The sequence below is a fragment of the Pinus tabuliformis genome, chromosome 3_1 (genome assembly GCF_031772625.1).
Source record: "Pinus tabuliformis cultivar Carrire ecotype Pingquan chromosome 3_1, CPIR1, whole genome shotgun sequence".
NCBI lineage: Eukaryota > Viridiplantae > Streptophyta > Pinopsida > Pinales > Pinaceae > Pinus > Pinus tabuliformis.
The window spans coordinates 266,729,297-266,741,994 of record NC_142301.1 but is presented as its reverse complement, the minus strand read 5'-3'; the positions used below and the strand labels follow the sequence as shown (position 1 = coordinate 266,741,994).

Sequence of the window (12,698 nt, the reverse complement as noted above, 5' to 3'; positions counted from 1 at the left end):
TTGAACAATGATAGGTTCAGGATTAACTTCTGGTTAAACAGATTCAGGTTCAGAAGTAATTTCTTGTTGAACAACTTCAGGTTGAGAATCAAATTGTTGTTGAACAACTTCAGGTTCACTACAACAAAACCAGCGATTTGCGCCAGATTTAGCGCCAGATTTTAATGCCTTTTTTTTGTAATTGTGATGAGCAACCTGGTGCTAAATCTGGCTCTATTGTACAATTTTTAAAGCGTCCTTTTTTGCACCTGATTTTGCATCCTTTTTCACGCTAGATTTTGCATCATTTTTTACACCAAACTATGCATCATTTTTTGCGTCAAATTTTGAACCAAGATTTGCATCTTATTTTATGACAGGTTTTGCTTCTAGTTTTGTGTCATTTTTTTCATCTATTTTTCATTCTCTTTTGCTTCCTATTTTGTGTCATTCTTTGCTTCCATTTTTGCACCATCATTTGCATCAAGTTTACACTGTATTTTGAATCCAATTTAACGTCTTTTTATGCATCCATTTTGTGTCAGTTTTTGCATCTAGTCTTACGCCAGGTTTTGTATCTAGTCTTACACTAGTTTTTGCTTCTATTTTTGCACCAGCTTTGGTGCCTATCTTTGCACCATGTGTTGAATTTGATTTAGCACCAAATTTTGCATCCATTTTTGTGCCCATTTTTGCATCTTTTTTTGGACCATTTTTTACATCCACACTTACGTTTGATTTGTCTCCATTTTTCCCATCTCATTTTGCACCATATTTTGCGTCATTTGTTTCATCCAATTTTGCATCATTTTTAACACCATCTCTTGCATCTAATGTTACATCATTTTGAGCATCCAAATTTGCATTTATATTTGCATCTTATGTTGAGTCATGTGTTGTGTCCACCTTTGCATCTTATTTTGTGTCTAATGGTACATTCAATTTAGAGCCATTTTTTATGTCTACTTTTGTATTTGTTTTTGCACCAAGTTTTGCATCCAATTTTAAGCTATTTTATGTCCCTTTTTGCACCATTTTTTGTGTCTACTTGTGTCCAATGTTGCACCATTATTTACACCGACTTTTTCATCCAATTTTGCATTTTTTTGGTGTCTAGTTTTACATCGTTTTCACCATCCAAATTTGCATCTTTTTTTGCCTCATTTTGTGTCCACATTTGCATATAATTTTGTGTCTGAGTTCGAGCCTAAATTTGCATGTGATTAGGAATCATTTTTTACATCCAATATGGCATCCTTGGTTTCACCTTTTTTCAGCCCCATTTTGCATCTTGTTTTATGTCTTTCTTACATCTTTTTTTTTTACTTTTTTGCACCCAAGTTTGCATACCAAATTTACACCATTATTTGCATCATCATTTGGCATATTAATTTGTAACGTTTTTTGCTTCTTTTTAACGCTCAACTTTGCAACTTATTTTACATCTAGTTGTTGTCTTTTTTGCATCTAATTTGGTGCCCATTTATGTGTCCTTGTTATTGCCCAATTTGATATCCTTTTGTATGCCATGTTTTGTTCCCTTCTTTGTGTCAACTATTGCACAATTTTTCACTTCTAATTTAAAACACTTTGTATGTCAATTGTTTGCATTTTGTATTAATTCCTAGTTTAACATCCAATTTTACTTTCAATTTTGCATCCATGGTTACATCCGAATTTGACTTCTTATATAGAGTATATTTTTCTTTACATATATGACCCCCTTTATAGATTCATAGTGAAATATATGATAGTTTCTAAATATCATTAAAGCAGATATCACAATTCAAAATCATTTGTAAAGAAATTTAAGAGAAATTGACAACATCCATCCAAAAAAATAACAATGTGTCATTAACAATTTTCAAAACATGTATAAAATAGCAACATAATACTAATAAAATCAGTATTATTTTTAATCAAAACAAGTAAAATTCAAATATGATTAACAAATCAAAATATTTCATGAATATCGTTATTCTACGATAAATTAACAACATACATAAATCAAACTCATCGTATGATTACAAAATCAAAATGTCTCATTGATATAGGGTAAATTCACAACACCCATCTAAACATAACAATGTCATTCTACACAATAATTTCTTCATAAAAAACAATGCATGTGCATGCCTAGCTACCACCACCAAGATCATCCTCATGATCATCTTGACCATCCTCATTACTCTGATCCACATCATCACCAACACCGCAACTATCATCATCATCTCCTCCTTCACCACCATCATCCTCATCCTCATCCTCATCATCTCCTGATATATGTTGAACATAATTTGGATCATCGTCTTGGCAATCATTACCTATAGCATTCTGACAAAAAAAATCAATATTACATGTTAGTATTAATTACATAACACAACGCATGTTTTTGTTATACAATGTTAACCATAAAATGAGGTAAGATATACTAGCATTTGCACCAGATGTTGCAAAGGAAACGCCGTAAGGCATAAATTGAAAAATACAAATACAACAAAAGAATACTTTGATAAAGAATAAAAATATATTGAATGCTCAAATCAATGCCCCATTAACTGGAAGCATTTAGTAGACATATCTAATGCAGAGACAAGCAAAAATATATAATTCTTCAAATTCTAGATGGATGCAATCACTTAGTAATGCCATGTTGAGAACCTTCCTCTACTTGTAATATCCTCTATCAGGGGCAACCTTCACGCCTCTACCTTATATCAACACTGACGAAGTTAGCAATCCCATTGGCCCATCCTATTTATCTGTCAAGTTTGAAGCATAAGGCAAGTGACTGGACACTGGTATTATACAATAAGCTGAAACCTAAACTGAACTTCCCCCATGGGCATGACGGACAAGAGATGGGGCTTTTCTTAAATAGAAGAGATAGGGCAATCTTTACATCCCTACCTCATCAACACGGATGAAGTTAGCAATCCCATTGGCCTATCCTATTTACCTGTCAAGTTTGAAACATACGGCAAGAGACTGGACACTGGCCAATCCTATAAGATATCCCTCTATCAAAGCAACATTCTAATGGCCCCTGCTACAATTATACAATATATAGAGAGCATCATTAGAAACATCCTTTGGAGAGATAAAAATGAAAACAAGTGGCCTCTACTCCATTGGAAATGGGTGGCATTTCTTAAATAAGGTACGAGGGACAGAATGCAAGATCTTTTTAGCAAGGTCCCCTATACGAAAATCTATTGATACTATTGATGGAAACACACTTTGGAATAAATCAATTAGAAGTATCTGGTGTGAGGCAAAAAATAGAAGAGATAATCAAGAAAATATGTATGCCTAAAGGTTGTATAATCTACAACGATGTGCTTCAAAGTAAAATTTTATCTAAGGTAGACACATAAGTTTCAATTCATACAAAATTAACTATCAAATTGTTTTGTTTAGACTCTTAGAGCTAACTTTAAGTTTTAACAGCAGAAGATCAGACAGACCAGTAGTTTAGGAACTCTGCACTCCTCACCATTTTTGTATACTTATGGAGAAATTATAGATTTGTCAGATGGATGAAGATGTTTCTGAAAGCATCATTTTGCAAACATGCAAATTCTCCTCTGCGTAAACAAATAAAAGCTGAAAAAAAGAGAAGAAACCAAAAAAGGGGTAGAAGTATAGGCCAACCCCATGTGAAATTTCAATATAACCTTCTCTAACCTTGTCTAATTTCTAAACAACACATTTAACTAGTCATTGATGTCATGTTTCCTCTTTGATGCTTTACATCAAATTAACTTCATCTAACCCCAGCAAGGTAGATGTGCCCACCACACCACTTCATGAGAATGTGTACACAGTTGTACGTCCCTTCATTATCTCAGATGATGCTTTACTCTCCACCAAACTCCTCGCATGAGAAAAGCAATCTTTGCAAGGTCTCAGTTCAGATTTGGGAAGCTTTGCAAAGGCACATTGTGTTGTTTCATGATGGTAAATGTTATTCATGAATGGCAATTTCTATCTGATTAAGCTGAATCCAGGGCATCCTCTGTTATTCCTTGCTGCTTTATGGTTTTTCTGGTTTTGTTTATGGTGGTGTGAGGCTTTGTCGAGGTGTGGTGTGAGAGAGGGACCAGACCATCTTGGGCTACCCTCCTCTTGGGATCAGCTCCTACTCAGGTCTCTTTATTTTCTTCCTCTCGTCAAGTCCTTACTCCTCAGTTGGCCGGGGCACGCACTTCTGAGGTGGATTCTATCTGCAGCAGGGCCTCCTCAGGGCATACATAACCCCGAAAGCTCATCAATTGCCGTGTGAGTTGGAACTAGCATTTGAGGGTGGGAAAATGGCAATGGAAATTTGAGAGGTATCACCGCTTCATTGCTGAAAGGTCATCTATCAAGAGTAGATGTACCAGTCCCATTACAACTAGACAGCTGCAGGGAAGGGTACTCCTTTCCAAAAATGACACTAAAAACAAAATTATGATGATGATGAACATGATGCAGTTGGAATTTAAAGCCATGGACAAGCATTTGACAAGGATAAAAGCAGTCTTACTGCATGGCAAAGGCCCAACTCATCTAGACAGTCCAGGTGATCAAGCACCCATAGATGTGGAGGTTTCCACCTCCTAGTCTCCTCATGAAAATTTATGTTTTCTATCTTTACTATTATAGTAGGATTATGTGTTATATTTTGTGGCTGTTAAGCCAAGGTACTGTAGGCTTTTTTAGAACTCAGTATATTTTTTTAAAATGTATATTTTTGGACAGCAGACCTCCTGTATTGCCAATGGTCCGGTTTCCCTAGTGGCAGACCAGAGGCATACAGAAGGTTGGATTATATGTGATCATCAACAGTTAATAAAAGGCCTTTAAATTACCTCCCCACCCCCTCTCAAAAATAAAAAATAAAAATCATCTATAAAGTTTAGAAACTCAATTATTGAGAAGATTTTTCGGCATAAATCACATCATAAATCATTTGTCGACGCGTTCCAAACCAACAAGTGTGGTTCATCGTCAGGACAAGTTGAAGATCCAGACCATGGCAGATTATTTCCCAACTAGCAAAATTAAATCACAACTAGGTTATTATCCAGCTAAGATTAATCAGAAATCAATTTTTTAAAAGTATGTTCTTATCAAGCCCAAATTTAATCAAACTTCAAAAGTATGTTCTTATCAAGCCCAAATTTAATCAAACTTCAATTATACCCTGAAGATGAGGTCTTCAGTGTGGTCAAAAAATTGAGGAATAATCTACTCCAACACAGCTCTCCTCTTAAATAAAATAATGTCCAGCTACCTGAGCTTTAAAGTCATTCTAACCTTTTGTATGGAAGATTTATAGAATTCATTTCCATTTTAGTTATAGAAAATCCCAATAAAGATAGTGATTGATTTCATGTTTGTACATATGTAATGAACACTTAGCACAATAGTATAGCTCAGTTTGCCCAACCCTTTCTACAGAAGGCATAATACCCAGGGAGGTTACAGGATCTATTCCCAAGTAGTTCTGTCCAGTTACCAGCTGGTATTTCAACTAGAAGTCAATTCCATTCCTCACCCAGAAAAAAAAATACAGGGAAAGGAGGGAGAAAGGGGGATTCCATCACTCTGACAATGTACCAACTTCCTCACTTGGAACAGTTAATATGTGGGCAAGTTAAGGGAACATCTTTCTCTGGGAAAATTAATATAAACAATTACTGATGCAGTTACCTCCTTATAATGGCATAAATAAAATTTTTGTTGAATTAATGTTTGTAAGGAATTATCTTTGTAAGGTTCCAATTTTGATGTACGGGCAGAATAAATTATAAACCTATCCATCAACCAAATGAGTCTTGCAAAAAGAGAGAGATAAAGAGAAACTATTCACAAAACTTACCTTTAGCATTTGATGGCCTCCACTATCACTGGTGCTGAAAAGTTGCAACATCGGTGTTTCTTTTTGCGAAGGAGAGTGAGTAATTTCACTGCCTTTCTCAAAATTTGATAAATCACCCTCCTAGTCCTGTAGTAGTCACAAAGAAACATCTTAATATAATGAGGCATTTTCCAAACAAAACCTTTTTAAAAATGGTGCATTGGATAAGGTAGCCTACGTCAGAACACTGTATAGGTCATAGAGGGAAGACCTGTAGCTGCTCTCGGATGGCAGGCACAACCTTATGCAAACTGTCAAAACAACATGGCGCACTTCCCGACTTCACATCATTGTATGTCGAATCTATGCTTCGAATAAGACACAGTAGCTCTTTTGAAGATACCAAAACACTTAATACCTATAGATGAAAACAAAATATTACATTAGAATACAACAGACTTTAACAAATTATAAAACCGGTTTTCTGGAAAAGCAAAGAATAGAGGTAACACTGCAAAGGACAAGTTCAGAAAAAGATGTTATTGCCATTACATATCTCAGTTCTAATGATACAATGAAATACGCATGGAAATTCAACTGTGAATAACCACAGTCCACCCTTTTGAATCCCATTTGATATACTTGTCAGAAAATACATTAACAAACAAAATTATACATGTACTATGAACTCCAGTATAAACTGACATAAATCTCAGCCAAATACCAAACCTGTTGAAAATTAAAGTGATCATGAATATACAACGAAAATGCACGAATGTAAATTGGATTTCAAGTATTGTTTCTATCTGGATAAAAGAAACAAATTAGAAATAATAACCACCAACTGCTACCGTTATCAAAGAAGTGAACTTGTTAGAAGATCAAGCTAAAACAGTGAAATATTGAAATCCAGGAACATTTTCAATAAGACATTAAAAAACAATCATCAAACTTGGCAGGAAACGCAAGGTTTCAGGCAAGACCACTGCCCACCCAACCATGATCCACCTAAGTAACATTGAGTTGCACTCACTTCTTATGTGACTTGAGAATGGATTACGAATGCCGACTATTGGCATATCAACATTATCCAGACAGTTATAGGGAAAGATTTGAGAAACTTAGGACTTCAATTTTCTTTGAAAGCAACAGACTTACTACACACATTCAGGACATTTTTTGGTCAGAAAATCATTATGATTTACCAGCATGGATCCATCTTAAGCACGGATTCACATAAGTTGATATTCACATAAGTTATTGATATAGATCTTCAAGTCTTACTACACACATTCAGGACATTTTTTGGTCAGAAAAGCATTATGATTTACCAGCATGGATCCATCTTAAGCACGGATTCACATAAGTTGATATTCACACAAGTTATTAATATAGATCTTCAAGTAATTTATTTATATAAAGTGTTAACTTATTTTTTGAAAAGTATAAGGTTTAAACATCTTACTCGCATAATTTTTTTTACTTCTAATTACTTTACATGAAATTATATTATCGGTCAAATGGATAACTAATTAAACATGTATAGCATATTCTTTTTTTCTTTTTTATTATAGCCAACATTACTTTTCTATTTAGAGAATATTTTATTTTTATTTTAAGAGGGACACATGTCAACTCTAGAGTCCAAGTTGAGCACGGACATACTTACACATCACGTTCACACTGGGCTGTAAAATGAGCCTCCTAGCCCAATTATACTATAAAGACAGCAAACATGATCACTCCCAATTTGTGTTGAGAACCCTTGACAGTGCATAAGAATATACCAAAAAACATTTTCTTCAAAATTGCATAGTCAAACCAGGTTTGGGTTGGGATCACAAGTTTGTCCATATCCATTCAATATCTATGCCCATTATACAAAGTTAGCGAAGTACCTATCAGATGTAAAATGCAAAACTCAATCCTTCTTTGCAGAACTCGTCCAAAACATGAAGCATATAAATTGCTCGCTGAATTATCAAATAGAAGTAACTTCAGTGCAATGACATCAGGCTGAATTTACCCATTGTTTCTCGAGCAATAGACATGATAATTTATGGAAATGACCCTCCACAAAAGACTGTAAATAGATGGTGTGCTTAGCTATTTGATTGGAAATCTTGTCTACAACTATTTAAACTACAATGAATTTGTCAACATAAAATAATAAGTTGGATAGGTATTTTTTAGACGCAAAGCATTTGAGATCCAAAAAATAGACGCTAATCTAAATGTCTCTAATTTAAACCACAGACAATTATTTGTTTGTTGAATTAACAACCAAATTAAGTTTCAATAACACGACGTAATTTTCACATACAAAGCATTTGAGTGCAAAATAAGAAAGATAGTTTAAACGCCTATAAAATAAACCAAGGACATTTTTTGTCTGTTAAACTAATAAACAATTATATCAAATTCAAGCCTACATTTACATGCATGAAGACTGCTCATAACTTAATCTATCAGGAATGGATCATTTGTTGTTAATGTTGAATTTTTCTGTTAATATAGCACTGACAGCAAGGCAAATTCAATATTTAAAAGGCAGCAATCTACATTCGGATCTGGACAACACTTTTTCTCCTTTCCTGCTATGTGATTATTCCCATGCAAGAGGAAGTTCCAACTAATTGATTTTCACACTTCCAAAAGTAAATTCCTCATGTCTGAATTTTCTAGATACAAAACCTAGGTATAATAATCCTAATTGTTGATCCTACCTTGAAATAAGTACCTTTAATCCACCATTGGATCTTGCTTTAAATAAACATGGGGTCTTGCTTGAAGTGTCAAAGTTTATTCATCTATTCCTTTCTATTATCAATAAGACATAATAGAATAAAGGAAAGAGCAATGCACCTTGTGAGTCATCTGAAGAACTGCCTTGGTATTGATGTGCACGAACTTGTGGGCAAATACAAGAAACTGAACAACAAGAGAGCTATAAAAAGGATAATTAGCCAGAACATAGTTTTGCCAATGATCATTATATCCATAACAACTTTCTTTCGTGCTTCTTTTTACTAATGATCCCACAGAATCAGTACCAGTCTTTTGCTTTTGAAGCAAGCTACCTGAAAGTGGAGACAATCGTTGATCCCTATCCCTAAGCATCTTATTCTCTGCCTCCAAATAATGATCCTCTTCGAGAGCGGGCATCATTTCGCCTTCTTCACCAATATTCCAAGGCTGTAAATAATCCAACCATAGATCAATAATGTGTGTAGCCTTCTTCAGACAAGCACCTACTGGCCAATAACTGAAAGCTCGTAATATAAACCTGTACAAAGGCCTCTGTAACAGAAGGGACCATGTAGCAGGCACAACCAAACTACTCCGTGGCAAGGAAAATGACCTCAATCTCAAGGTATCCATTTGTGATGCAACTCTCCATCCAGAATTCAACTCTTCTTGAGGACAACACAAAGTACTGCTTACATAATTGACCAGTATTTTCACAGCCTCTGTGATTTCTACACTGGGGAGACCATACCTATGATATCGATTATTAACAGGTAACAAAATACCAAAAGACTGGCAAACCCGTGAAGGTAAGGGCGAAAAATCGTCATTCACTAACCAAAATTGTACAAAGGTATGAACAACAAACTCGGCGCGAGAAAATATCGATGGATTCTCCTCGAAAAAATGATGTACAGACACACTGGGAGCACAAAAATCAGATATAGGAACAAATTTGTGTAGATACAAATTCAGAAGATGCAAATAAGGGCTAGAATTGAACTTCACAGGCCTTCCATTGTCATGGCTACCGTGCAAACTATGCAGAGAAGACGCCCATTTCTCGAAACGAGACCGGGAAGCCTTCTTAAACCCCAATTTCATTTCATTCGAATCCGAACGATGCATAATATCATTATCTTTGCATACAGCGTAATAAGCAAACCAAAACATAAAATACTCAAATGCATTCAACTGCACCTGAATCCTCCTCCATGGCCGTCCTCCTTCAATCGGTCTTTAAATAAAGCAGGGCAGACTTCAGATAAGATATACAAACCCCTCTCCGACTGAAGCATGTGACGAATCCACACCGGAAGGCGCTCGGATGGAAACACATAGCGAACCACATTTTCCTCGTCTGCGGCAAAGATTGACGAAAACAAAGCTCTAGACGGCGAGAGAAGATTTACGACTGCATTCGCGGAATGCTCAGAGGTCTGCGCGATCCATCCGCCAATGCCGGACGGCTGTAAGACCTCCTCGAAGCCGAAGATCTTGCGGAGCAGAACGGGGAAGCATGTTATGTAAAAATGCCTGGTCTGATCCCAGCTGTGCCTATCGATGAAGGATTCCACGACCCGGCATGAATTCAAAATATCAGACGATGATGAGGAAGCATTCAATAACATCGAACTTAATTCTTGGGCTTCGAAAGAGAAATCTGTCGAAGGTGAAGAAGACACAGCCATTGCACCTCAATTTTACAGTCTCTCTACTGATCCAGTCAGAGGCTTAAATCCCGAGATAAACCCCTTGAATCTTCCTGAACCCTCATGCAGAACCACTAAACCCTACACTACATCGGATCGCAGCACTCACTGATCTAGTATTATAGGCATTCGAAGGTGGGGATACTCTTCTCTTTATTTCAAAATATTTGCACCGCCTTAAGTAGCTTTTCAACTTTTGCCATTTCCCTTGAAAGACGTTAGTGTGGGGTGGGGAAATTATGTTGTTTTTGAGGAGTTTTTTGGTTTGTGGGGACAGGGCCACTCTTTATGTGACCATCCGGGCAAGCGAGGCGGTAATCTTAAGTTCTTGCAGGGATATCTTATCTCTTATGGATTAATATGATTATTGATACTCCCTTATGAATTACTTACATTAGTGATAAGGATAGGGGATTAAAAATTTAAATATAATAATAAATTATATAAAAATAAATAAAAATTTGATGGGGTGTTGAGATGTGTGTTAGGTTATTGAGCGGATTTGATATTCCGTTGTCACCCCAAACATTAAAGAGAGGGATAGTGTCGCCCACATTTAATGATAATGCACTGTTTTAATTTGGAAATCTTTGAAACTTCTTCAATTTCCTACAATTGTTGGGGTCAAATTGATGATATTTGGTGTCAATGTCGTGTTGTCGGGTTATCTATGGGATATTTCCTCTGCGGCTTCTATAGTAGTTCCTTAAGCAACGTGAAAGGTCCAAGTTGTTCTTCCATGTTGGTTTGGCCTTCCATCCTTCACTCCATTTCATGAGCTAGACTATCTACATTTTCCAAGTATTGGCAAGGTTGCATGTGGCCCGCATACCCACTGGTGGGAGTACCTGCACTTAAACTCTTCTAGGTTTATGGGAGCTCAACTCCAACAAGTATACTAGTATTGTCTTTGCTCTTAATTTTTTCCACTGGGTCAGCTACATTTATATTACTTTGGTTTGCTTGGTTTAGGATTCTTTGGGGAAGGTTCAACGTGTTATCTAGGGGTGAGGTAGCCTTGTCCTCCTCCTGCCTATGACAATCTTCCTCACATTGTGTCTTGGTTTTACCATTCCTTTGCAACTCCTTTAGCCTTTGGTTTACCTTCCACCTTTATCCCTAAAATCCTTCATTTTGTACATTGTCCATTGGCCTCACTTTGGTTTTCAATCCCCTAAAATCCTTTTGTCTTTCGAGACTTCACCAATTAGGTTCACTCGCCTCATTATCACCGTGCCTCAACAATGGATGTGGTCGAGACATGGCTCTGATGGTTAAGGCCCTTTTGGCAAACCCTGTGCTCAGTTGCAAGCCCTAATTGTTGTTTACCTCTTCAATGCAACTACCCCCCCCCCGCCTTCCCACGAGAAGTCCAGGATGAAATTGTTAGAAAATTGATAATGGCAGCTTATTGTACTTATTTTCCTTTAACTTGATATTTGCTTGTGAATCTTATTTATCTTCTTTGTGTTCTTTAGTTAGATCTATTCATCAAACAATGTCAAGAACAATAATAACAACAATAGACACATATATTGGCTTTCTTCTTAAAATATGCTTCAAATGATATACAAAGACCCAAACCCTAGACCAATCCTTCTCCTAGTACCAAGTCATCCCTTCCTTAAATCCTTCCTTGATTCTACACCAAAATGTTAGACACTGCAACTTTGACCTGCCAGCTTCAATACTGCTACCCAACCTGCAACTTCGACCCTGCAATTTCGACCTTAAAGCTTCCAAGGAAACCCTAGAGCAACCTCCTCTTGGGACCTTCCTAATAGCAAGACAACTCCTTATGAGTTCTAGATCAAGTATCCTTCCTTCTAGTTACAAGATGTTGCACTTCATCTTCCTACAACTCAGACCTGTAACTTCACTTCTTCCTGCAGCCCAGAAACCCTAGAATTTCGCACGTGTGAGAGAGATAGAGCCCAAAACAAAATATTTATGTCCTTCTTGTGCTTTCTTGGCCTTCACTCTTCTTTTCCTGCTCTTCCCAGCTATAGATCGAACTCTTTCTTGTAGATTGAACTTGTTGAGTGAGTTTTTCCAAATGAGGTTGAATTGCTTCCTTTTATATCCTTCTCAAGGGGTCGAATTCTCTCCTTTAGGCCGACTTGATTTTCCCAGGGTCGACTTGTACTTTAGGAGCTTCCAGGATTTTCTAAACTCAAAAATAATTATTTTTACAAATATATTTTTGCCCATAAGGGTCTTATAAACATGATGTTGACTCCTTTGACTCGAGACAGTAAATCCTAAGACCTAACAAACCCTATAAGCATGAAGAACATGCTTTACCTAAAACACAATCAATAATGAGCATGAAACCCATGCTTTAATAATAATATATTTTCTTTTCTTTTCTTGTTTGTTACATAGGATACATATTGAAATGAGTACAACAATTA

The 12,698-nt window shown here is 36.3% G+C and overlaps 1 protein-coding gene and 1 long non-coding RNA gene across 2 annotated transcripts; both read right to left on the bottom strand.

Moving 5' to 3' along the window:
- Window positions 1-1,975: 1,975 nt before the first annotated feature.
- On the bottom strand, window positions 1,976-5,957 carry LOC149186819 (uncharacterized). The gene is made up of 2 exons (XR_016256159.1): window positions 5,846-5,957; window positions 1,976-2,313 (listed from the first exon to the last, which is right to left on the bottom strand). It is a non-coding gene; the product is annotated as an uncharacterized LOC149186819 (long non-coding RNA).
- An 8-nt stretch (window positions 5,958-5,965) lies between these two features.
- On the bottom strand, window positions 5,966-9,700 carry LOC149186818 (uncharacterized). The gene is made up of 3 exons (XM_089409462.1): window positions 8,690-9,700; window positions 6,096-6,242; window positions 5,966-5,971 (listed from the first exon to the last, which is right to left on the bottom strand). Exons 1-3 carry the CDS (start codon window positions 9,698-9,700, stop codon window positions 5,966-5,968), a joined length of 1,164 nt encoding a protein of 387 aa, XP_089265588.1.
- Window positions 9,701-12,698: the final 2,998 nt, after the last annotated feature.

Bases quoted from the DNA above. Each gene is read 5' to 3' on its own strand.
- LOC149186818 (XM_089409462.1), bottom strand. From the start codon at position 9,700: ATGCATCGTTCGGATTCGAATGAAATGAAATTGGGGTTTAAGAAGGCT. The intron at 6,243-8,689 runs GTGCATTGCTCT...TTTCATCTATAG, and splicing joins TTCTTCAGATGACTCACAAG to GTATTAAGTGTTTTGGTATC.